The sequence below is a fragment of the Rana temporaria genome, chromosome 4 (genome assembly GCF_905171775.1).
Source record: "Rana temporaria chromosome 4, aRanTem1.1, whole genome shotgun sequence".
NCBI lineage: Eukaryota > Metazoa > Chordata > Amphibia > Anura > Ranidae > Rana > Rana temporaria.
In genome coordinates this window covers 361,584,840-361,611,051 of record NC_053492.1, presented here as the reverse complement: position 1 = coordinate 361,611,051, position 26,212 = coordinate 361,584,840, and the positions used below count along the sequence as shown (strand labels likewise).

The 26,212-nt window shown below is 42.1% G+C and overlaps 1 protein-coding gene across 1 annotated transcript in view; it reads right to left on the bottom strand.

Annotated features, from left to right (window-relative positions):
• The window catches only part of LOC120937564 (vasoactive intestinal peptide), a 35,795-nt gene extending 18,906 nt beyond the window's left edge, over positions 1-16,889 (bottom strand). Inside the window, exons 1-2 of the mRNA XM_040350887.1 lie at positions 16,553-16,889; positions 9,990-10,106 (exon numbers count right to left, since the gene is read on the bottom strand). Of these exons, the coding sequence (XP_040206821.1) occupies positions 9,990-10,096 (107 nt within the window). The 5' untranslated portion in view covers positions 10,097-10,106; positions 16,553-16,889. The remainder of the gene's footprint in view (positions 1-9,989; positions 10,107-16,552) is intronic.
• Between the last annotated feature and the right edge of the window lie 9,323 nt (positions 16,890-26,212).

Below are 26,212 nucleotides of genomic sequence, written 5' to 3'. Positions count from 1 at the left end.
CTCGGCAAAAAACAGCAAGAAACTTGCTGGGAGATATTTTTTTGCCGAGGAAACTGGTCGTGTGTACATTTTCGTCGAGGAAACTGTCGAGAAACTCGACGAGCCAAAAATAAAGCATGTTCTCTATTTCCTTGACGAGAATGGAGAAAATTGGCTTGTCGAGTTTCTCGACGGCTTCACAAGGAACTCGACGAGCAAAACGATATGTCGTGTGTAAGAGGCCAAAGTCATACCATGACTTTTTGTCGTTGGGTGACCTGCTGTAACAATTTCCCACAATTCTTCCTGATGTGCTGCTGAAAAGTTTTTCTTTTGCAGAATAATTTAGGGTTGCACAGCACACTATTAACCTATCACCCCAGGACCTGCAGGATCTATTCTGTTGTGTGGATAAGGGTTGGCTATTTTTTAATCAATCAAATTTTATTTTTTCTGAATAATTTGTGCTGTGGTGTGTAAAATGACTCTATTTTGAATTATTTTTTTAGACTTGGCGGAGAAGGAGAGGGGGTCATATGTTTTTTTTTTTTTTTTTTAATAAGAGATTTTGAGGATTCTTTTACAAGCTGTGCAACTTTTGCATGCATAACTGTGGTATAATTTGGTCAGTACATTTGGAGTGTATCCAGCACTTCTAAGGCTGCCCATAGATGGACCGAAATGTGTCAAGTTCCGCAGGGACCAGCCCAATTTCAATCCATCTATGGCTGTTCCCACTCAAGAGAAGTGGATTTAATAGTCATCCGATGGGACTTTTGGAAAACATTTATTCTATCAGCGCCTGCTGCGCTGATCAGCGTACAGTATTTTGACAGCAAAAGAGTCCCCACTGTCAGAATACAATAGCACAGCAGGGAGGATTCCTCCTCTTGTGTAGATGTGGGAATTTTTTTATTGTTTTTCAAACAGCCTGCCAGCTGACAAAGAGAAAAATTATTCTTGTATGACCAGCCTAAAGCTGGGTACACACGGGCAGAATTTCAGACGGTTTTGGTCGGTTCAACAAGAACCGGCTGATATTTGGTCAGTGTGTAGAGCTGTCTTTCCAACAGAAACCAGTCTAATGAACGTCTTTTCTTGAAGGTACATGCTGGAAAACAAAAATCCGATCAGCTCTCACAAACAATGACTGTAAGCACTGATCAGTGTGTTCTGGCAGGGGGTGAGAATACAATAGCACAGCAGAGGATTGGCTACTATGTACATCTGCACCTGATTCGATGTGCACCAGTTTCAGTAAATCTCCACCAATGTGCAAATTAGTTGTCATATCAGGCTTTTTTAAATGGGTATTACAGTGCATAGGAAGGTAAATTAAAGGGTAGAGTGCTGCACTGGGTTAAGGAATTATATTAATGGTGTAAAGCTGCTTAGGGTTACAGTGCTTAGTGATATTATTTTTCTTGTTTAAAGCACAGAAGGTTCATATAATAGTATGAAGGAAAAAGATGTAAGAATATTTTTTTAGCGATAAATTAAGTTGTGGCTTTCTGTTAGATTTCCACACCGCAGTTCCTTAGTTAGTACTTTAATTGATTTAATTGATTAAGACAAAGTCTGTAACAAAGACTGTTCCAATACTACTGATAAGAACAATATGAAACTCCTAGAACCAGGGGCAGACTGACCATTGGCACTCTCGGGCACTGCCCGAGGGCCCCCGTGCCACTAGGGGGCCCCATCAGGGTTGTCTGGCTCAATAAAACCTGTGTTTTTTTTACATCTGTCCCTGATATGTCCAAAACCAACATGCTTTTGATGTAAAAATCCTGAGATTTTAGCTGCCCTGCCTATGCAATGCCTCCTGGCGTGGTGGCCATCTGTAAGCCCGGGGGCCCCATAATCTTCTATCGCCCAGGGGCCCCATGAGTTGTCAGTCCACCCCTGCCTAGAACTTTATGCTCCAGCTACAATAATATATCACTGTAGGCACTAAGCAGAAGATGTGGGAGCAGAAGACCCAGCATCAGACTGTAAAGACACCTTGATCATTTTTTCATTTAGTAAGGTAGAAGGTTTAGGGCATATATTTTATTTCTAATAGGGTCATCTTATTTACCGTGATGATTTTTATTACTTTCACTTAGGATGCATAGTCAAGTTGAGTAAGGAATCAAAAGGAAACATGTACTGATTCCCAGAGCATGTGTCTGATGCTGAAGAGCATAGGACATGGTATTCACATAGCAGGGGACCTGCATGCTTGTGGCACTTATACTACTTAGTTATATGCTTGAGGGCTGGGTATGTTAGCCAAGTATTCTTGGGGATTATCTTTATATATATATATATATATATATATATATATATATATATATATATATATATATATATATATATATATATATATATATATATTAGAAAAGACTACTGTATTACTGAAAAAAAAATCTTGTATTCTGAAAGATATATTGAATGCATTAACATACAGTAGCAGGGGGCCTACCACTCCCACTCTACTTTCTGTACAGATACCAAAACTCATGTCTACTGTACTAAACCACAAAAAAATAAGAAACATTATTAAAACACAAATTGATGGCTCTAAATCCTGATCACAAAAACATATTTTTTTTTTTTTTACTGGTTAAGTACTATGCCAGTGTTGTAGCATATAGAATACACATTTGTCAAGGTTATACATTAAATATGTTGAAAGTGATACATGGCACTAAACAGACTTGTTGACAATCTCTGCACACTTACAGCCATATAATTATCCTGAATATGAATATGTTTGGCTTAGCCATGCTAAAATGCTGAATGAATGTACAGAACATAGACAGATAAGTATAGAGGACATCTTTAAGAACTGGGAAAAGGATTGTGTAGGGTTTGGAGTATAGGAAAGATTTAATATGTGCATTGAATGTTTTAAAAAAATGCTATTGCCAATTTTACCCAAAATTAAAAAAACAGGTATGCCTTTGCAGTATTTTAGTCTGAAGAAGCTGTCAAGGATGTATGGCTCCACCATCTGGCGTTTTGCAGTTACTACAGTTTCGCACAAGTGGGGATTTTTTAGATCTGGAGCTCCCAAGATATATAGATAATTTAGTACAATGTGTATGCAAAAGACCATAAAAGAGTCTAATAAAGGATAAATTGTCCCATATTACTTATAATCCAGCAATGGGTTTACATGATGAACACCCTTTGGAAACATATCTCTAAGGATCCAGTAACAGATCTAGCTGCTGAGAACACCATGACATCCATACATCTGAGAATCCCATAACATCCATTCACCATGCTCATAGATTACACTTTATGCTTTAAGCAGAAGGCAGTCAGACACCAACTCAATTTCCTAAAGGAATATAGAAGGGTAATATAGCATGGAATGATATTATCATGTTCTTTGTAAATGAGAAAGTAGTATATTTCCCAGGAATGACATTGATCCTCCAGCAAACAGCTGTCCTTACTTGCTTCTCAAAGGGATACTGAAGCGTATATGTATATTATATTTAATACTAAACTCCCTTTACCATCTCACATAGTCCTCATACCTGTAATCTAAACAGAGGGGATATTCATTTAGATGTTTATGGGATTGTTTAATAATTTTAAGTAAGGTTGTAGCTGTTATTTGTACTGAATTAATATGTCCTTCTGTTATGATTTGATCAGCTGATTTCATGGTTGTTCATGGTTGCTTTAGTATTCATTCAGTTATTTTTACATCACATTACAAAAAAATCCACTCTTCAATTCAATTCAATCTGTTGCTACCCTCTCGTAGCCAGATTCTTTATAAAAATGTTTATAGATTCTAGCAAGGCAGCTTGCAGTAGAGATTTAAAAAAAATCCTTCTACAGTGTACAGTAATGAATATTTTGTTACATTATACATGTTATTCTCCATTTTTGGACCCTTCACTTGGGTCTTCTAATAGAAACATCTTCATAGCCTTAACCAATGGGAATATCTAACACTGAGGGGTAGTAAATTTGACCTTCACTAAATGTGTACTGCAGGTCATTGGTGCATGTGTTTTAAATAACAGTGATGGATTCGCCACCAGTGAATGTTTGATGAATATCACATTCACTTTATTAACAGAGTAATTAGCGCTACTTCAACATTTTTACACATTTCTACGGGTGTTGGCAACACTATAGAAGTTTAGCTGCTGTTTACACCTTCACTTTAGCACTTTATCAGTTTAATCATTTGTTGAACACTTTGGTAGCGCACTAGTATTCCATTATTTATTTATCCAATTCACTGCAAGGCTGCTTTCATACTGAAAACGCTGGTCGTTAGCGGTAAAGCGCCGCTCATTTTAGTAGTGCTTTTGCCCCGCTTTTCGGCTGCTAGCAGGGCGTTTTTAATACCAAAGAAGGGGTTAACAACTCCTGTGTTGAGGCGCTTCAATAACACTATATGAAAAGCAATATCAGCTGTGTGAATCATGTGTTCAATGAAGTCCAAACATAAAACACAATAAAGAGCTGTGTAAATCCTGTGTTCAGTGAAGTCAAAACATAAAATATAATTGAAATAACTCCTTCTGAGATTCAAAATGCAGTTCAGTTGTTGAAGAAAACCATCACCAACAGTGAAAACACCACAAGGAATGCAGGCTTACCAGATGGCAAGCAAAGATGGCTTGCGGCTGTAAACCCCAGCCCGGGCCTTTAATTATGGACTGCAGCATACACCAGTAGGAATTGGATCCTCAAGGCACAGATGTCACCAATGGTATGGGATACCCAGAAGAGGTATAGGACTCACAATAGTGAAATACCGTTGAAAATAGTGTAAAATTTATTAAGATAAACACTTACAAGAGAGCGATCTCACAGAAGCATAAAAGTAAAGCCGGCCGGCTTAAAACGAAAGCCCGTTCGCTCTGACTGTCACGCAAAACGTCAGCACGTCTCCTCTCCCGACGCACGTTTCATCACAAAAATGACGTAGTCTGGGGCACAACATCATTTTTACACTATTTTCAACTGTATTTCACTATTGTGAGTCCTATATCTCTTCTGGGTATGCCATACCATTGGTGACATCTGTGACTTGAGGATCAAATTCCTACTGGTGTATGCTGCATTCCATGATTAAAGGCCCGGGCTGGGGTTTACAGCCGCAAGCCATCTTTGCTTGCCATCTGGTAAGCCTGCATTCCTTGTGGTGTTTTCACTGTTGGTGATGTTTTTTTTCAACAACTGAACTGCATTTTGAATCTCAGAAGGAGTTATTTAAATTATATTTTATGTTTGGACTTCACTGAACACAGGATTTACACAGCTCTTTATTGTGTTTTATGTTTGGACTTCATTGAACACATGATTCACACAGCTGATATTGCTTTTCATATATTGTTTTCACTTGTTATAGTTTAATTAGTAATCCAGCGTAACTACATGTTTTTATTTTGTCTGTTTTGGTGTGTGTATATGACTTTTTAGTTGCTGCTTTATAATAGTGTTCTATTTTCGCGCGGTAATTTATTTTCTATGCTTTAATTTCACTGCCCATTCATCACCCCAAAGATGCTGCTTGCAGAACTTTTTCTAATGTCCCGCAAGCGCACCGCCCGGGTGTGAAAGCACCCATCGCAGAGAATGAGAGGCAGTTTTCAGGTGCTTTACAGGTGCTATTTCTAGCACTAAAACACTTGAAAACTGCCTCAGTGCGAAAGGGGTCTAACATAAGCCAGGACTATTAAACTATCAAAAATCTCAAATAAATATACTTATCTTTTAACTTATTCAGACAAGAATTCTTAAAGGGTCACTAAAGGATTTTTTTTTAGCTAAATAGCTTCCTTTACTTTACTGCAGTACTGGTTTCATGTCCTCATTGTTAGTTTTTGCTTTGATGTTGCTGTAATTGCTCTTTGTTCTGGACACTTCCTGGTTGTCTGTTTGCTGATCACCACAGTACTTGGAAATTTCTCACTGTGGTGACTAATCAAGGAGGTGTGTCTAAAACCCCTCAGCACCAATCCAGTTTCGTTTTGCAAAACCTTCACTGCCCTCTATTGGCTCTCTGGCTCTGTACATCAGAGAACCAGGAAACAACAGCAAAAACAAAACTAAACTGTAGGTACAATATATGATTGTTTTTTATCTATTTTTAATCATTTTTAAAAGGAATCAGTTAACTATTATGTCTCTATACCCTGTAAACAGTCATTTCAGCAAAAAATAATTTTTCCTTTAGTGAACCTTTGAGGCCCCGTACACACGACCAGTTTCCTCGGCAGAATTCAGCTTCCAAACAAAGTTTCTGGCTGAATTCTGCCGAGAAACCCGGCCGTGTGTACACTTTCGGCCGAGGAAGCCGACGAGGAGCTCGGCGAGGAAGTAGAGAACATGTTCTCTATTTCCTCGTTGTTCTATGGGAGCTCTCGCCCCGCCGAGCTCCTCGGCGGCTTCAGTGCTGAACTGGCCGAGGAACTCGATGTGTTTGGCACGTCGAGTTCCTCGGCCGTGTGTACGAGGCCTAACAGTTTATTTTCAAATTATATACAGTCTTTACTTATTTCTACAATGGTGGGTGATTTTCTAAAGCAGTAGGAAATGTTTACGTTGCATTGTAAATAAGGGGAAGCTCTGTTCAATTTGATAAACCAATAACATGCAGAGGAAGTGAAATAGAAATTAATTTCTGCTTGCATTGGATTGGATGATTGAAGTCTACACAGCTTCACCTTGTTCCCTACGCTAAATGGACACTCTCAATTCATTTAGTAATGCAAGGAGACCAGAGCCACTCTTGTTACCCTGTATTTTCAAAAACATCACTGTCACCGGGGTGATATGTAAAGAGAGAGGTGAATTAGGAACTAATAAATGTAACCTATATCTATGCCAGTTTTACATTTTAGTATTCAATATATCCATATTGGCATCCAATATACTGAAATGGAGAGGAAAATGATAGATAGGTCATCATCAATTAGTTTCATCTTTTGCAATAATTATACTTAGGTTGGGGATAGTTTAAAGCAAAAGTCCATAACATGTTTTTAACTTGTGGGACTGTTTTGGTCAATTTTCCCAAAAAAAAACCTGTCACCTAAAAGAACTATAGAGATATAAAACAACAATAAATATTGGTCTGCACAAAAAGGTTCATACTTCTATTACAGGAAGGGGCAATGGCAAATAATTTAATATTTTAATGCAAAGTGTTTAGTACATTATAGTGGAAACAGTGGAATTTACCATATCAGTTAGCGGCAGGTTTCCAGGCATAGTACTTTAAAGTAAATAAAAATATGCCTAAAAACTCTCTTACATTCTATTGGTGTCAGACTCCAAGCATCCACTGCTCTTAATTTTGTTGATTTATGTACCATAAAAAGCTCAGGGAATTTGTATTAATGTCTTGTAAAGCTATCCCATAAATGAATGCCAGACTCTGCATCCCTAGAGAGAATGCTGCTTACTGGGAGGAATTGCAAAAGTGATTTCTAGCCACATATCCGCCATTATGTCACTTATAACATGTTGTTTTAGCACTTAAACGGTGTTGTAAAATCATTCATTATAACAGGATGAGTTCTAAAACCACAGAAAATAGATATTGAGATATTGAAACCTAAAGTATTTTCTCTTTATCCTGAAAACAAAATGATATTACGAGTTATATTCAAGATGATAGTTAAAGTAAATACATGACCTATTTATGTTTGGTTTAGTGTATTATCATGCATTTTTTGTTGCTAATGTAAGTTAAAGGCCCCCAAAGTTTGTTAATCTGTGAGCAACTCTCTAAAGCCTTGTACACACGACCGAGTTTCTTGGCAAAAACCAGCAAGAAACTTGCTGGGAGATATTTTTTTGCAGAGGAAACCGGTCGTGTGTACATTTTCGTCTAAGAAACTGTCGAGAAACTCGATGAGACAAAAAGAGAGCAAGTTCTCTATTTCCTCGACGGGAGTCTCAAATTGGCTCGTCGAGTTCCTCGACGGGCTGGTTTTCGACGAGAAACTCGGGCATGTGTATGCTAAGAAACCCGCGCTTGCTCAGAATAAAGTATGAGACGGGAGTAAAAGTAGCATTTGTAATGGAGATAACACCTTTTTCAAGCTGTAACAGACTGAAAAGTGCAAATCGTCTCTTAACAAACTTTTACTTAACACGCAAACACATGAGATTAGCAAAACCAACCCCAAGAGTTTAGCCAGTGGAATCGAACTTCCCCTGCCGTTGTATGTGTTGTATGTCACCGCGTTTAAGAACGAGGAGATTTTGTCTTGACTGTATGTACGCGAAGCAAGCTTGTCGAGAGCCTAACAAGGAACTCGACGAGGAAAACGATGTTTCGCCCGTCGAGTTCCTTGGTCGTGTGTACGAGGCCTTAGTCATGGGTCTTCAAACTACGGCCCTCCAAGTGTTCAGGAACTACAATTCCCATCATGCCTAGTCATGTCTGTGAATGTCAGAGTTTTACAATGCCTCATAGGATGTGTAGTTCCGCAACAGCTGGAGGGCCGTAGTTTGAGGATCCCTGCTCTAAGTGGTGATGAAACACAATGCATTTCAGAATATTTCTGGCTTAATTGTTGAATTTAATGCAGTAAAGGTTCAGGCTCTTAAGCACTAAAGACCAAAGAGTCACAACAAGGGTGCCACATGTAGCCCCTGAGCCACTGGTTGAGATCACCAATGTATTTTTTTTTTTTTTTAAATGCAAAATGTTGCTTTATGTCTCTTAAATGGTTTAAGCCCCATTCACACTATTCATTTGTTTGCTGATTTTTGTCTTTACCAAAACCATATAATATAAGGCCAAACTTAAGCGTTTCAACTTGTATGGATCAGGCAGGCACTTGCACTACATGGTTTTGGTAAATCTGAAGACAAAAATCTGCAGAAAATCTAATAGTGTGCATGGGGCTTTAGACTTCAGTTACCACTGCTTCAATAATTGGTTGCTGCCAGTAACTCTGTTTTAAAGTGGAGCTCCACCCTAAAGTGGAACTTCTGCTCATCGGAACCCTCCCCCCCTCCGGTGTCACATTTGACACCCTTCAGGGGGAGGGGGTGCAGATACCTGTCTAAAGACAGGTATTTTCACCCACTTCCGGCCACACAGTCTGCGGGTAGACTGTGGGCAGGACGTCAGGTCCCCCCCCCTGTTGTGTTCTGGGAAACACAAGGCTCCCAGAACACATCGGGGACCAGTGAGCACAGCGCACACGACTCGCGCATGCGCCATAGGGAACCGGGCAGTGAAGCCGCAATGCTTCACTTCCTGGTTCCCTCACCGAGGATGGCGGTGGGGGCAGTAGAGTGACGAGCAATCACTCGTCCTCTGCTGCCGACCGCGCTGGACTCCTAATATTAAAAGTCAGCAGCTGCAGTATTTGTAGCTGCTGGCTTTTTTTTCTTTTTTTAAAGTGTATTTTGTGCGTGTACTCGAGAGAGGAGCCGGACTGCAGGAGTTGGGAGTAGGCAGGCCTCCCCCAGAGGCAATCTGCCACCTTTCTCCATGCCCTGGGTGGCAATGGCGGGTGTGTGAGGGGGTCCTCCCACACAGCCCGCCCTACCTGCTCCGCTTTGAAGCCCAACGGGGCAGAGGGACTCCCTATAAGGGAGTGAGAGGATCTAGCCCGCTCAACCAGCCCCGTTAGTCCTTCGCCTCTCTTTTTTAGAGACCGCGTGGTCAAAGTGTGTGCATGTTAACCCAATTTCGAGTGCGTGTGTAAGTGTGGTGGTTTTTGTGGGAGGTGGGTGGGCGTACTAAGCGCAGGCTTACCTCGCATAGCACACCCACCAGGAGCCGTGCTGAGACCACCAAACTCAATTCACATGTAGCCGAGACCGGGATCCGAACCCCTAGCTGTAGAGGTGAATGGCTTGTCAGCGCAGTGCCAATCGCGTTGAGCCACCGCAGCTCCCACAGCTGCTGGCTTTTAATATTTATTTTTTCGGCGGAGATCCGCTTTAATGGACATACTGTCTAAACCAAACCACTAAGTTAGCTTAAGAATATAATTATTTAAAAAAAAGTGAAACCTTACCTGCTGTTAGAATAAGAGCCTAAAGGTGGCAATGCAAGTGCCCGGAGGTAGAAAACGCTGAATAAGGTGAGGGTCACCATAAGGTGGAAGATGGTTCTGTGCTCCATAACTTCAGCTCTGTTAAAGTACAAACCACATGTCACATTCAATCAAGGTGAAGCATATATACATGTTGTGTAGAACATATTACATTGCACTTGTTATTCTTAACCATAAATGCTGCTTTTAGATAACTATAGGTAAGTTATTATTGTGGGCATTAACCTTCTGTCTAAAATTGTAACCTCAGAATGATCTGAGATTGTAACTAATTTATATTAATAATAAATAGAAATATGTGGTCTCAGGGCACTAATTGCCGTATATGCTTATAGATCTGCTGTTTTTTATTATAATATTATTAATTAAAAGCAAAGAAGGTTATTTACAAAAAAACAAATCCACTTTGCACTACAAGTGCACACTGAAAGTGCACATGGAAGTGCAGTCGCTGTAAGTCTGAGGGGTAGATCTGAAATGAGGGGAAGATATGCTGATTTTTTCATCCAATCATGTGCAAGCTAAAAAAAAAAATAATATTTTCCTTGCATGTCCCCCTTGGATCTACAGTGACTGTATTTCCAAGTGCACTTGCAGTGCACGTGTAGTGCAAAGTGGATTTACCTTTAGTAAATAACCCCCAAAGTGTTCTAAAAGCATTATCTGAAACTTGGACCGGAAGAAAAGGATAACTTTAAGACCCCTTTCACACTGCGGAGGCGGGTCTGTTAGCGGTAAAGTGCTGCTAGTTTTATCGGTGCTTTACCGCTGTTAGGCCCCATTCACACTTCCGCGACAAAACGCCCGACGCCGGATGCTCGTGCCGCTGGAGGGGAGAATTCCCATTGCTGTCTATGAGATGGTTCACATCTCATAGACGCCGTACGCCTGCCGCCTGAAAAAAAGTCCCAGACCCTTTTTTTCAGGCGGCATTGGCGTTCGGCCATACAAAGCAATGGGAAGGCTTTGTTGAAAAAAAAAAAAAAAAAAAGTTACACACTCGCGGCAAAATACGCCGCGTACGCGGCGTATCTTGTCGCGGAGGTGTGAATGCAGCCTTACAGCGGTACTTTTCAGCCTCTAGCAAGGTGCTTTTAACCCCTGCTAGTGGCCAAGGAAAGGGTTAATAGCGCCTGTTTTGTGGCGCTGCTGAAGCGCTTTGCAGGCGCTACGGCAGCGCTGCTCATTAATTTCAATGGGCAGGGGCGGAGGAGGATCGATGTATACACCGCTCCCCCACCACTCCCCCACCGCCCCAAAGGTGCTGCAGGACTTTTTTTTTCCTGTCCTGCAAGTGCACCACCCCAGTGTGAAAGTACTCAGGCTTTCACACGGGGTGGCTTGAGATGCGCTTTTCATGCTCTATTTTTAGTGCAAAAACGCCTGAAAAGCACTCCAGTGTGAAAGGGGTCTTATGGAAATAGTTTTAGTGGGGACAAGTCACAATACACCAAGCTATGAAGAAGCACTAAGGCATAGTGCGAAACGTCAGCTTTTCTTTTGTTGTGCTGTTTTTTGCTGTGGCATGTATTTTGTGATTTTTAATTAAAGGAGGAGTTTTTCTGGAGTGCGGCTGTCCCAGCTTTTTTCCTTCATCCTAACCTGCATTTTGATTGCACTGCCTGCACCCTTGGCTCGGACCACAGGAATCAGATTACCTGGTTCTCTTTGAGCGGTTACCCACTCTCTCATCACAATACACCTGTTGTCATTTCAAGAATCAAAATAATGCAGTACATATAATACTTATAAAAAACAAAGATAAATACATAAAAGTATATAAGGTATAAAACATACTTTTTAATGTGCAAATATAAGCAAGCTTTTGGATTGCTAACCTATCCACTGCTGTATGTGGTATGTCGTTTATTTATTTTTTAACTGACAGAAATAAATATAATATATAAATACATAAATAAATAAACACTCATAGTAATGGGGACTGTTTTGCAGGAATGTGTGCCAAACAGCAAGCACGGTGAAACATATAAGCAAACATACTTGCTGTGTGTGTTCATTAATTATACTATAAAGAATGTAAAAATGAAAAAAGTACTCAGTTAGGCTTAATGCACACAGGACGTTTTACAACCTCTGAGCAATTTAACTTGACAGATAGTAACCGACATTTAAAAACATCCATTTTGCCGCATTTAGCAGTTTTTTCATTTAGAAGCTTTTTTTTTTTTTTAAATAGTGAAAAATTTAAAACGCCTGAAAACGAAACGCAGCTAAATGCGAGTTACCACGTTCACAAGCTGTTACAGGCATTTGGCATTTCAAATGCCTCCGTCCTGAAGGCATTTTTTTGCTTTCCAAAAAAAATCTGAAACCTAGAAACAACTGTAAACGACCCTGTGTACATGTAATATTAAGATAACATAGAGGAGAGTTCAGGGGCAGCTAAAAAAAAGCCCATAATTGCTCCTATACATCCGTTTACCAACAGCAGTGTACATGAAGTCGTAAGCCTTGAACACGCGATCGGATATCTGATGGAATCTAATCCGATGGATTTTTTCGCCGGATACCCGCTGAAGCTGAATTTCACCAGTCTTGCCTACACACATCAGTCAAAAATCCGACCGAGCCAAAACGCGGTCACAGAAAACACTACGAGGTGCTGAGAAAAATGAAGTTCAATGCTTCCGAGCATGCGTCGACTTGATTCTGAGCATGCATGGATTTTTGACCGATGGACTTTCACACAGACGATCGTTTTTTTTTCTATCGTTTTTTTATCTATAGGAAAAATGTAAAACATGTTCAATTTTTTTCTACCGATGGAAAACAAACTGATGGGGCCCACACATGATCGGTTTGTCCGATGAAAACAGTCCATCGGTCTGTTTTCGCCGAACAAACCAATCGTGTGTACAGGACTTGATGGTGGCCACAAACATACCAATCTGATCAAACAATTCATCACAGTCAGGTTACATGGTCAGATCTAAGAATGAAAGTCATTGACTGATATCAAGTTAAACCAATCGATTTGATCAAAAAAAAAAACAGTCTGGATGGAAAATCTGAGTATAGGAAGGTAAATTGATAAGTAAAGGGCTCATCGAATGTTCTTTTTCAATCTCCTGATCATATTTCCAACTGGACAGAAAATGTATTGCAAATATGATCATATATTTAAATGAATTCCGTGTAAGACCACCATTACTAGCTAGGGTTGTCATCTACCAATAGCACATATGTGAACTGTATTATGTATAACTGTTAACTGATAGTAAGAACAAGCTCCATTTTCTCGCAACCTTGAAAATTCCAGCAGACATAATGATTTAAAACATAATCTAAGGTCACTCAAGATAGATTAGCCAGTCAGGTCTCGAAGTGTTCAGCTTTCAGAATTTGTTGGCCCCTGAAATGTGTGCAATAAAGAATAACTATATACTGTAGCTAATATTTAAGTGTGCAATAGTTAACTGTATATACTGACACATATACGAGTGTGCAATAGTTAACTACCGTATATGCTGTAGCTAATATTTAAGTGTGTAATAGTTGACTGTATATACTGCAACATATATACGAGTGTGCAATAGTTAACTATATACTGCAGCTAATATGTAAGTGTGCAATAGTTAACTGTATATACTGACACATATATGAGTGTGCAATAGTTAACTATACACTGCAGATAATATGTAAATGTGCAATAGTTAAATGTATACACTGCAACTAGTATTTAAGTGTGCAATAGATACTGTATATACTGCAGATTATAATTAGGTGAACAACAATAGTTAACTGTATAATAAAAGTGTGCAACAGTTAACTGTATGCATTGCAGCTTATATTTAAGTGTGCAATAGTTAACTGTAGATACTGCAGCTTATATGTAGGTGTACAATTGTTAACTGTATCATAAATGTAACTGTATAATACAAGTGTGCAGTGGTTAACTGGGTACATTGAAGCTAGTATTTAAGTGTGCAATAGGTAACTGTATCGTCTGCAACTCTTATTTAAGTGTGCAATAGTAAACAGTATATGCTGCAGCTTATATTGAAGTGTACAATAGTTAACTGTATCATAAAAGTAACTGTATAATACAAGTGTGCAGTGGTTAACTGGATACATAGTAGCTAATATTTAAGTGTGAAATAAGTCACTCTATTTTATGCAACTAGTATTTAAGTGTGCAATATGTAACTGTATGTACTGTAGGTTATATTTAAGTGCACCAGTAGTTAACTGTATAATAAAATTAACTGTATAATAAAAGGATGCAGTGGTTAACTGTATGCATTGTAGCTTATATTTAAGTGTGTAATAGGTAACTTTATTTCTGCAACTAATATTTAAGTGTGCAATAGACAATCGGATATACTGCGGGTTATATTTAAGTGTACATTAGTTAACTGTATCATTAGTTAGCTGTATAATAAAAGTGTGCAGTGGTTAACTGTATGCATTGCAACTAATATATAAGTGTGCAATAGTTGACTGTATACACTGTTGCTAATATTTATGTGTGTGGTAGTTTACTGTATATATTGCAGCTAATATTTAAGTGTGCAATAGTTAACTGTATACACTGTGGCTAATATGTATGTGTGTGCTTGTTTACTATATACAGTGCAGCTAATATTTAAGTGTGCAATAGTTGCCTGTAAAAATAAAAGTAACTATATAACAAAAAGGGTGTAATAGTTAACTGTATATATTGCAGCTAATATTTAAGTGTGTACTAGTTAACTGTATTTTCTGAAACTAGTATTTAGGTGTGCAATAGATAACTGTATATACTGTACCTTATATTTAATATCTAACTGTATAATAAAAGGTAACTATATAACAAAAAGGTATGCAATAGTTAACTGTATACACTGTGGCTAATATTTATGTGTGTGTGATAGTTTTAGATATACATTTCAGCTAATATTTAAGTGTGCAATAGTTAACTGTTATACACTGTTATGAATATGTATGTGTGTGGACGTTTACTGTATATATTGCAGCTAATATTTAAGTGTTCAATAGTAATCTGTATGCATTGTGGCTAATATTTACGTGTGAGATAGTTTACTATGTACATTGCAGCTAATATTTCAGTGTGCAATAGCTAACTGTATTTTCTGCAACTAGTATTTAACTGTGCAATAGATAAAGTAACTATATAACAAAAAGTGTGCAACAAGTTAACTGTGTTCATTGCAGCTAATATTTAAGTGTGCGATAGTTAACTGTATAATAATAGCAATTATATAACAAAAAGTGTGCAATAGTTAACTGTATACACTGTGGCTAATATTTATGTGTGTGCTAGTTTACTATATACATTGAAGCTAATATTTAAGTGTGTGGTAGTTAACTGTATAATAAAAGTAACTTTATAACAAAAAGTGTGCAATTGTTAACTGTATACACTGTGGCTAATATTTATGTGTGTTCTAGTTTATGTGTGTGCTAGTTTACTATATACATTGAAGCTAATATTTATTATACAGTTAACTATCACACACTTAAATAAGTGTGTGATAGTTAACTGTATAATAAAAGTAACTATATAACAAAAAGTGTGCAATAGTTAACCTTTTACAATGTGGCTAATATGTACATGTGTGATAGTTTACTATATACATGGCAGCTAATATTTAAGTGTGCAATAGTTAACATTTTACAATGTGGCTAATATGTACATGTGTGATAGTTTAGTATATACATTGCAGCTAATATTTAAGTGTGTGATAGTTAACTGTATAATGAAAGTAACTATATAACAAAAACAGGATGTAATAGTTAACTGTATATATTGCAGTTAATATGTAAGTGTGTAATAGTTAACTGTATTTTCTGCAACTAGTATTTAAGTGTGCGATAGATAACTGTATATACTGTAGCTTATATTTAGGTGTACAATAGTTAACTGTATCATAAAAGCAACTATATAACAAAAAGTGTACAACAGATAACTGTATACACTGTGGCTAATATTTAAGTGTGCGATAGATAACTTATATACTGCAGCTAATATTTAAGTGTGCAATAGATAACTTATATACTGCAGCTAATATTTAAGTGTGCGAAAGGTAACTGTATATACTGCAGCTAAAATTTAAGTGTGCAATAGATAACTTATATACTGCAGCTAATATTTAAGTGTGCGATAGATAACTTATATACTGCAGCTAATATTTAAGTGTGCAATAGATAACTTATATACTGCAGCTAATATTTAAGTGTGCGAAAGGTAACTGTATATACTGCAGCTAAAATTTAAGTGTGCAATAGATAACTTATATACTGCAGCTAATATTTAAGTGTGCGATAGATAACTTATATACTACAGCTAATATTTAGGTGTGCAATAGATAACTTATATACTGCAGCTAATATTTAAGTGTGCGATAGATAACTTATATACTACAGCTAATATTTAAGTGTGCGACAGATAACTGTATATACTGCAGCTAATATTTAAGTGTGCGATAGGTAACTGTATAATAAAAGTGTGTATAGTTAAGTGTCCATACTGCAGCAGCATAGTCACATTTGGAGGTACTTACCAAAAATCAGGGGTTGCCTCTTCCGTGCGGTAGGTCCTTGGATGTGGAGAGCAGGCAAGTTTTCAGGAGTCCCCAATGGTAGAAGGCGAAGGAGCCGCTCCGCTGTCCTTGGTGCTGAAAGTCCCAGCAGACAACGTCGGGAGAGGGAAGAGCCGTTCTGCTCTTTTCTCCGCCTGGCAATGGAAGTTGTGTACTCAGCCAAGCTCGGCTCCTTTCTTTTAATACTCCGAGGCAGAAACATGCTCCTATAAAACGTGAGGGAGAGAAGGGCTGGTCAACAGGGCTAACTCGAGTGGCTTGTGTGTAGACGTCACTCCGGATCCCACTGGGATTTACTAAAAAGTCGTCATCACCTCCCTGCTCAGGACTACAGATGAAGTCTGTGTGATCAATGGATTCCATAAGACATGACTATGTAGCAGCTAATTTACTTAGGTAATGAATGACTGCACATCTACAGTGTCATTAACATCGCTCCAGTTGTACCAGAACCACACAGCACTGATGTTATTAGAAGTGTATTACAGTGACAGATGGACGATGTCTGGATCAGTGCTGTCTGGCCATAGGATAGGCACTTTTTCTTTTACAAGCACATACATATCATTTGCTTTTACAATGGTGTCCCACACCAATGAATGTCATCATTAATAAATGCACATCTGCAAAAGAGGTACATATTTATTACCAGGGGAGAGGGCGACTGGAGATTGGTTTATTGATTCTGTTTGATTTATAGAAAGGACTTAATTAAACATGAATATTTTTCAGACACAGATCAACAGTTTATGTTTTGTACATACAGGGGCAGATCCTCCAAGAAATTACGCTGGCGTATCTGTTGATACGCCGCGTAATTTCAAATTTTGCACGTCGTATCTTTGTTTTGGTATCCACCAAACAAGATACGACGGCATCTGTGTTAGATCCGACAGGCGTACGCCTTAGTACGCCGTCGGATCTAAGATGCAATTTTCCGGCGGCCACTGGGTGGCGTTTCCGTCGCATTCCGCGTCGAGTATGCAAATTTGCTATTTCCGACGATCCACGAACGTATGAGCGGCCGTCGCATTCTTTTACGTCGTTTCCGTTCGGCTTTTTCCGGCGTATAGTTAAAGCTGCTAAATGGTGGCATACTCAATGTTAAGTATGGCCGTCGTTCCCGCGTCTAATTTTAAAAAATTTACGTCGTTTGCGTAAGTCATCCGTGAATGGGGCTGGACGCCATTTACGTTCACGTCAAAACCAATGACGTCCTTGCGACGTCATTTAGCGCAATGCACGGTGGGAAATTTTAGGGACGGCGCATTCGCAGTTCAGTCGGCGTGGGGACGCGCTTCATTTAAATGAAACACGCCCCCTACCCGCCTCATTTGAATTCAGCGCCCTTACGCCGCGAGAGATACACTACGCCGCCGTAACTTACGGCGCAAATTAGTTGAGGATTCAAACCAAAGCCAAGTAAGTTACGGCGGCGTAGCATATCTCAGATACGCTGCGCCGGTGCAGATCTTTGTGGATCTGCCCCACAGTGTTGTGTCACTTGTTCATACAGACTAGACCAGTTCTTCTCAATCAGGGTTCCTCAAAAGGTTGCTAGGGGTTCTTTTAGGAATGAGCAGTGCCCAAATGATCACTAATTAAACATCAAACCACAGTGCAAACAGTAACAATATTAAAGTTAACCCCCCTCCAACAAAAAATATGAAGGTCCAGGTCCCTTAAAAGCAGATTACACAGCACATTGCTTGTGCTATGTAATCTTCCCCCCTCTAAACTGTAAAGAAAAAAAAAAAAAAACATGAAATATTGCACTTCCTGTATGCCCCCTCTAAACAGACCACGATAACCAGGGCAGATCTGCCCTCATCACCGTGGTCAAAGTACCTCCCTTCGTGATAGGCTGCCTTGCTCCGCTCTCCGCTCCCCCCTCCTTCCTGCCTGTCATTCCCCTCTGTGTCTGTCTCCAGCCCGGAGTCCTGTCGAGAACTGCCCCCTATCGAAAAATGCATGCCTGCTCAGAACGGACCCTCAGAACAGCTGAGTTTACAATCAGCTGTTGTCTCGCGTTGCCGAGGCACGTTCATGTAGGAGAGGGGCGGATATTTACATGAAAGGGCGGATATTTACATGATGGGCAGTGCTGGGGGCAGAATTTTTAAAGGACTTGTCCCAAACTGTCTACTGTGGTTTTTAACATTTTGACACCTTTTTTGTGTGAAATGGTAGGGGTACAATGTACCCCGTTACCAATTCACATAGGGGGGTGGGATCTGGAAGTCCCCTTTGTTAAAGGGGGCTTCCAGATTCCGATAAGCCCCCCACCCACAGATCCCCACAACTTCCGGGCAAGCGTTGTGGGGATGAGGCCCTTGTCCCCATCAACATGGGGACATCCTCCCCATTAGGGATGAGCCGAACACCCCCCAGTTCGGTTCGCACCAGAACCTTCGAACGGACCGAACATTCGCGCGAACATTTAGAACCCCATTGATGTCAATGGGACTCGAACGTTCAAATTCAAAAGTGATAATTTTAAAGCCTAATATGCAAGTTATTGTCGGACATCGGGTTTGAGAACCTGGGTCTTGCCCCAGGGAACATGTATCAATGGAAAAAAAAGTTTTAAAAACTGTCGTTTTTTTCTGGAGCAGTGATTTTAATGATGCTTAAAGAAAAAAAATGAAAAATTCCTTTAAATATCGTACCTGCTGGGTGTCTATAGTATGCCTGTGAGGTGGCACGTGTTTAGAACTGTCCCTGCACAAAATGAGATTACTATAAGAAAAAAGTCCTTTAAAACTGCTTGCGGCTTTAATGTAATGCCTGGTCCCTGCAATATGGATGAAAATTATTGAGAAAAATAGCATTGGTTTCCCCCCACTCCCCCCAGGTCATTACAAGCCCCTTTGGCCCTACAGTATATACTTTGAAAAGCATTATACAGGCGGTGCAAACAAGACAGGCACTGTAGATTTGTTGTTAAGTAGAATCTGTTTGCAATTTTGAACTGGTACTTTTTTAAAGTGTAGCTCCAGCCATAAAATCTATTTTTAAGCTTTTCTGAAAACATAGAGAAGGGTTATCACCCCTGTAAACATTTGTTTTGCTGTCTGTGTGCATCTGTTCAGAAGATTGCAATTCACTTTCTGTCCCAATGACAAATGATGTTTTGAAAAAAAAATTTTTTTAGTGAAACAAGGATTGGTGATAAAGTATCAGTGAACAGGAGACACCTCTTACAGAAGAGAATTTCCCTTCCTAGGAGTCGTTTGTAAGTTGAATGTTTGAAAGTAGGGGCCTGCCGTATATCCTCTGCAGAAATTTGGGCCCTAGGTGTTGGTGTTGCCACAACACTGTAAGCCCTCACAGTTAGTCTTAGTGGGCGCTGGAATGCCCTGCTGTGTGAACTATTATATCAAGAATTGTAATTACATGCCATTGTTGAACAGTAGTAGAAAAATTGGGCCTTTGGTGCTGGCGCTGGTGCCACAACTCTGTAAGCCCTCACAGTTACTCTTGGTGGGCACAGGAATGGGCCTTCTGTGAAATAATAGATCAAGAATTGTAATTACATGCCCCTGTTGAACAGGGGCAGAAAAAATGGGCCTTTGTTGGTGGTGGTGCTGGTGCCACAACTCTGTAAGCCCTCACAGTTACTCTTGATGGGCACAGGAATGGGCCCTGCTGTGAAATATTAGATCAAGAATTGTAATTACATGCCCCTGTGGGGCAGAAAAATTGGGCCTTTATTGTTGGTGGTGGTGGTGCTGGTGCCACAACACTGCAACCCCTCACAGATACTCTAGTTGGAGCGGAGGAATGAGTCTGCTGCAAAGTATTGCATCAAAAACTGTAATTACACGCCCCTGTTAAACAGGGGCAGAAAAATTGGGCCTTAGGCACTGGTGCCACAACACTGCGACCCCTCACAGATACTCTAGTTGGAGCGCAGGAATGAGCCCGCTGCAAAGTATTGCATCAAAAATTGTAATTACACGCCCCTGTTTAACAGGGGCAGAAAAATTGGGCCTTAGGCACTGGTGCTGGTGCCACAACACTGCAACCCCTCACAGATACTCTAGTTGGAGCGGAGGAATGAGTCTGCTGCAAAGTATTGCATCAAAAACTGTAATTACACGCCTGTTAAACAGGGGCAGAAAAATTGGGCCTTAGCCACTGGTGGCGGTGCCCAGAACCAAAAATGTTCTTACAAGCTATCAGCATGATCATTGAGGAGGAAAAGGATAGTCACTCAGCATAACAGGATAGTCACTCAGCATCAGCATTGGCAGTCTTGAAGGGATATGACATTTAAAAAAAAAATACTCAGTTACATCAGCATCAGGTGCTTTGTAGCTGGTGGTGATCCAAGACTGATTCATTTTTATGAAGGTCAGTCGATCGACCGAGTTGGTGGAGAGGCGCACCCTGTGATCCGTTACAAAGCCTCCAGCAGCAATGAATGTGCGTTCTGAAAGAACGCTGGATGAAGGACAAGCCAGTAGCTCAATTGCGTATTGTGGAAGCTCTGGCCAGTGATCCATCCTCAAGACCCAGTAAGCCAGAGGATTTTCGGTGGGAAAGGTGTCTAAGTCTGATCTTGCCCCTAGGTATTCCCGCACCATGTAAAACAGACGCTGGCGATGGTTGCTGGAACCGGTCATACCTTGGGGCTGCGGACTAAAAAATTGTCTGAACGCATCAGTCAGACGGCCACCTTCTCCACCGCTCCTTCTGTGACTGACCGAAGCCTCAGCAACACGTTGTCCAGGACCTGGATTTTGTAACCCCCCAGTCTCTGGGAACGCGTTGCACAGACCTTTCTGCAAGGCCTCCCGAAGATGTTTCATCTTCTGCTCCCTCTGCGCCGGCAAGCTAAGGTTCGCAACCCTATTCTTGTAACGGGGATCAAGGAGAGTTGCCAGCCAGTAATGATCCCTCTCCTTAATAGCACGAATACAAGGATCCTTCCGCAGGCTTTGCAGGATCAGGGATGCCATACAATGTAGGTTTGCTGAGGGATTCGGTGCAGAGTCCTCTGGGTCACTGAGGACGACAGGATCTGCAGCCACCTCATCCCAGCCACGTACAAGTCCATGGGTTCCTTGGGACTGTAATTGATCCCTTGAAGACTGCTGCTGATGCTGAGTGCTAGGCTCCACCTTCATGCTGACACAATCCTCCTCCTCCTCTTCCTGTGTGATAGGCAGGCAAGCAGGAACACTGTCTGGATAAAGGGGGCCTTGAGAGGTAAGGAAGTCCTCCTCTTCCCCCCTCTGTTCTGCCTCAAGGGCCCTGTCCATTATTCCACGCAGTGTGTGCTCCAACATGTGAATAAGAGGGACAGTCTCACTGATGCATGCACTGTCACTGCTCACCATCCTTGTGGCCTCCTCAAATGGTGACAGGACAGTGCATGCATCCCTGATCATGACCCACTGGCGTGGGGAAAAAAAACAAGCTCCCCTGACCCAGTTCTGCTGCCATATTGGCACAGATACTCATTGATGGCCCTCTGCTGCGTGTGCAGCCGCTGCAGCATGGCCAACGTAGAGTTCCACCTGGTGGGCATGTCACAGATTAGGCGGTTCTTGGGCAGGTTGTATTCCCTTTGGAGGTCTGCCAGCCGAGCACTGGCATTATATGACCATCGGAAATGCACACAGACTTTCCTGACCTGCTTCAGGACATCCTGTAAGTCTGGGTACCTGCCCAAGAACCGCTGCACCACCAAATTAAGGACATGAGCAAAACAGGGCACATGGGTCAGTTGTCCCTGTCGCAGGGCGGAGAGGAGGTTAGTGCCATTGTCGCAAACCACCATTCCTTGCTTAAGCTGGCGTGGCATCAACCACCTCTGAGCCTGCCCCTGCAGAGCTGACAGAACCTCTGGTCCAGTGTGACTCCTGTCCCCCAAGCCCACCAGCTCAAGCACTGCATGGCATCTCTTTGCCTCTTTGCCTGCATACCTGCATAGCCCCTTGAATGCCTACGGAGCACCGCTGGTTCCGAGGACACATCAGCACAGGAAGAGGCCAAAGAGGAAGAAGAAGAAGAGGAGGGGGTGGAGGAGAGAGGTGTGTCACAACTAGTGTTGTCCCGATACCGATACTAGTATCGGGACCGATACCAAGCATTTGCCCGAGTACTTGTACTCTGGCAAATGCTCCCGATGCTTCACCCGATACTTGTACTGTCGGCGGTGATCAGTGCGTGGGGAAGTTACAAGCACCGATCACCGCTGTATATATTTAAAAGTAATTTCTCGGCTTCTCTCTACACCCTTTCCCCCGTGTGGCTTTCAGCTGCTTTAAAATCAGCTGTGATCAGTGCTTATAACTCCCCCATACACGATCACCGCTGACTGTCCCGTGTCCTCCTCCAGCCCCCCTCCATTTTGCTGCAGTATGTCTCCCTCCCTCCATGTATCCCGCTGTGTATGCCGCCGTGTATGCCGCCATGTATCCCGTGTATGCCGCTGTGTATCCCGTGTATGCCGCCGTGTATCCCGTGTATGCTGCCGTGTATGCCACCGTGTATCCCGCCGTGTTTCTCTCCCCTTCCGTGCTCCTCCTCCACCCCCTGGAAATGTTAGGATGGAGAGCGGGGTAGGAGCCGGTAAATCCGCCCCCCAACAGGGCTGAAAAAAAAAAAAATAAAGAATAAAAAAACAAAAGAATAAAAAAAAATTGTAGAAAATAAAAAAAATTAAGAAAAAACACACTGACACCCCCCTTAAAAAAAAGAAAGCATTATAAATAAAAAAAAATTGTAAAAAAAATAAAATAAAATAAAAATTGTAAAAAATTAAAAAAAAATTGTTAAAGATAAAAAATAAATAAAAAATACTGACACATGTGCCACTGTCACATGAGATTAAAAAAAAGTATCGGTATTCGGTATCGGCGAGTACTTGAAAAAAAGTATCAGTACTTAAACTCGGTCTTAAAAAAGTAGTATCGGGACAACCCTAGTCACAACCAGTAGTAGCATTTTGGAGGCGTGGTGGCGGAACAACCTCCAACACTACTGTACCTTGTCCTGTGTCCTTCCCAGCTGCCAGCAGAGTCACCCAATGTGCCGTGAAAGATAGGTAACGTCCCTGTCAATGCCTGCTAGACCATGAGTCAGCGGTAATATGCAACTTACTACTGACTGCCCTATCCAGCGAGGCATGGACATTGCCTTCCACATGCCGTTAAAGAGCCGGAATCACCTTCTGTGAGAAAAAGTGAGGTACCGCACATTCCACAAACTCACGGAAGGGGGCAGAATCTACCAACTGAAAAGGCAGCAGTTGAAGTGCTAGCAATTTAGCTAAGCTAGCATTCAACCGCTGGGCATGTGGATGGCTGGGAGAGAACTTCTTTTGGCGCTGCAGCAGCTGGGGCTGGGAAATTTGCCTGGTATAATCTGCCATCTGTGTACGATAGTAGATTGCCCGCATGTACTAAGCTGTGACACACCTAATTCTACACCTTCAGTCCTATCAGTGCAGGCTTCAGAGAGGGCTGAGGATATAGTGGGGTTGCAGATACCAGCTGATGAGGGGCAAGGGGAGGTCCTCTTTGTTCTTTGGTGTGGGTCTTTGAGGTACGCTTTCCAACGAACTGCATGGCAGGTCGACATATGTCTGGTCAAGCATGTGGTGCCCAAGCGGGTGATGTTTTGGCCATGCGAGATACGCTTGAGACATATGTTGCAAATAGCAGCGGTGCGATATGATGCACTTGTCTCAAAAAAGGACCACACCAAAGAACTTTTGGAATAGCGCTGGGACACAGCAGCGCCCTGCATATGCGTAGCTCTGCGTTGTGATGCAGTCGGTGTGCTGCCTTTAAGCTGGCCCCTGGAGGGCATCCTGCCTCATTGGAGATGTGCCCGTGCCTCCTCCTCCTCTCTCCTATCAGGCACCCATGTAGAGTCAGTGACCTCATCATCCCCTCCCTCCTCATCACTGTAGAAAACCTGGCAGTATGCTGCAGCTGGGGGAACATGACTGCCAGATTGCTGTCCTTCTTGGGCACCCTCTCTCAATGGGCTCACCTTACTGCCTTCCTCTATCTGTGTACCATCATCAGAGCCTTCAAAACGCTGTGCATCCTCATGCAGCATGTACCCAACACTGTGGTCAAACAGTTCGGGTGACTCCGGAAGACATGGTGGGGCTAGGGAAGGAGTGACTGATGCCATTGAGCAGAGGGAAGAGGACGCCTTGGCAGCTGCTTTGCCAGACAAAGTACCCTGAGCCTGGGTGAGAGAGGATGAGGAGGATGAGGACGGCTTGGTCATCCACTCTACCAAGTCTTCGGCATGTTGCAGCTCAATGCAGCCAGCTGCCGAAAACAAGGATGAGCGTGTCCAACGGCCACGTGCTGATGAGGATGCACCGTGTCCACGACCAGCACTGTTGCCTCTAGACGACGAGCCTGCTTCCCCTCGTGACTCTCTGCCTCTCCTTGTTGTCCTTCCAGACATACTAATGACCTGCAGAGGACAAAGGCAGTACTTTACTTTACATAGCTTTAGGTGCAAACTGCAGAGGACACGGGCAGTACACACCATGTAGCTTTAGGTGCAAACTGCAGAGGACACGTGCAGTATACACCAAGTAGATTTAGGTGCAAATTACAGAGGACACGTGCAGTACACACCAAGTAGCTTTAGGTGCAAACTACAAAGGACACGTGCAGTACACACCAAGTAGCTTTAGGTGCAAACTACAGAGGACACGTGCAATGCACACCAAGTAGCTTTAGGTGCAAACTACAGAGGACACATGCAGTACACACCAAGTAGCTTTAGGTGCAAACTACAGAGGACACGTGCAGTACTCACCAAGTAGCTTTACAGTAGGTGTTTGTGATATTGTGCTTTTAGCACGACAGCGTCGCGCTGATACTCGGCGACAGGGTGCCGAGATCTCGCCGACATCTCACACTCACTGGAATAGTGACAGCACATCCCAGCAAGCGCGTCATAGAAGCGACGGGAGATCCGACTTGGATTCCCGCCAATTCTACACGTGTGCGGCGTTTGTTATGAATCCTGAGGGGGAAGTCCCCGCCGGATTTTAAATAAAAATCCGGCATGGGTCCCCCCTCAGGAGCATACCGGGCCCTTAGGTCTGTTATGGGTTGTAAGGAGAGCCCCCCTACGCCGAAAAAAACGGCGTAGGGGGTCCCCCTACAATCCATACCAGACCCGTATCCAAAGCACGCTACCCGGCCAGCCAGGAAGGGAGTGGGGACGAGCGAGTGCCCCCCCCCCCTCCTGAGCCGTACCAGGCTGCATGCCCTCAACATGGGGGGGTTGGGTGCTCTGGGGCAGGGGGGCGCACTGCGGCCCCCCCCCACCTCAGAGCACCCTGTCCCCATGTTGATGAGGACAGGGCCCCTTCCCGACAACCCTGGCCGTTGGTTGTCGGGGTATGCGGGCAGGAGGCTTATCGGAATCTGGGAGCCCCCTTTAATAAGGGGGCCCCCAGATACCGGGCCCCCCACCCTAAGTGAATGAGTATGGGGTACATCGTACCCCTACCCATTCACCTGCAAGAAAAGTGGTAAAAACACAAATAAACCACACAGTGTATTAAAATATTTTATTTTTCTGCTCCGGAGGCCGCCCCCTGTCTTCTTTATTAGCTCTTTTACCAGG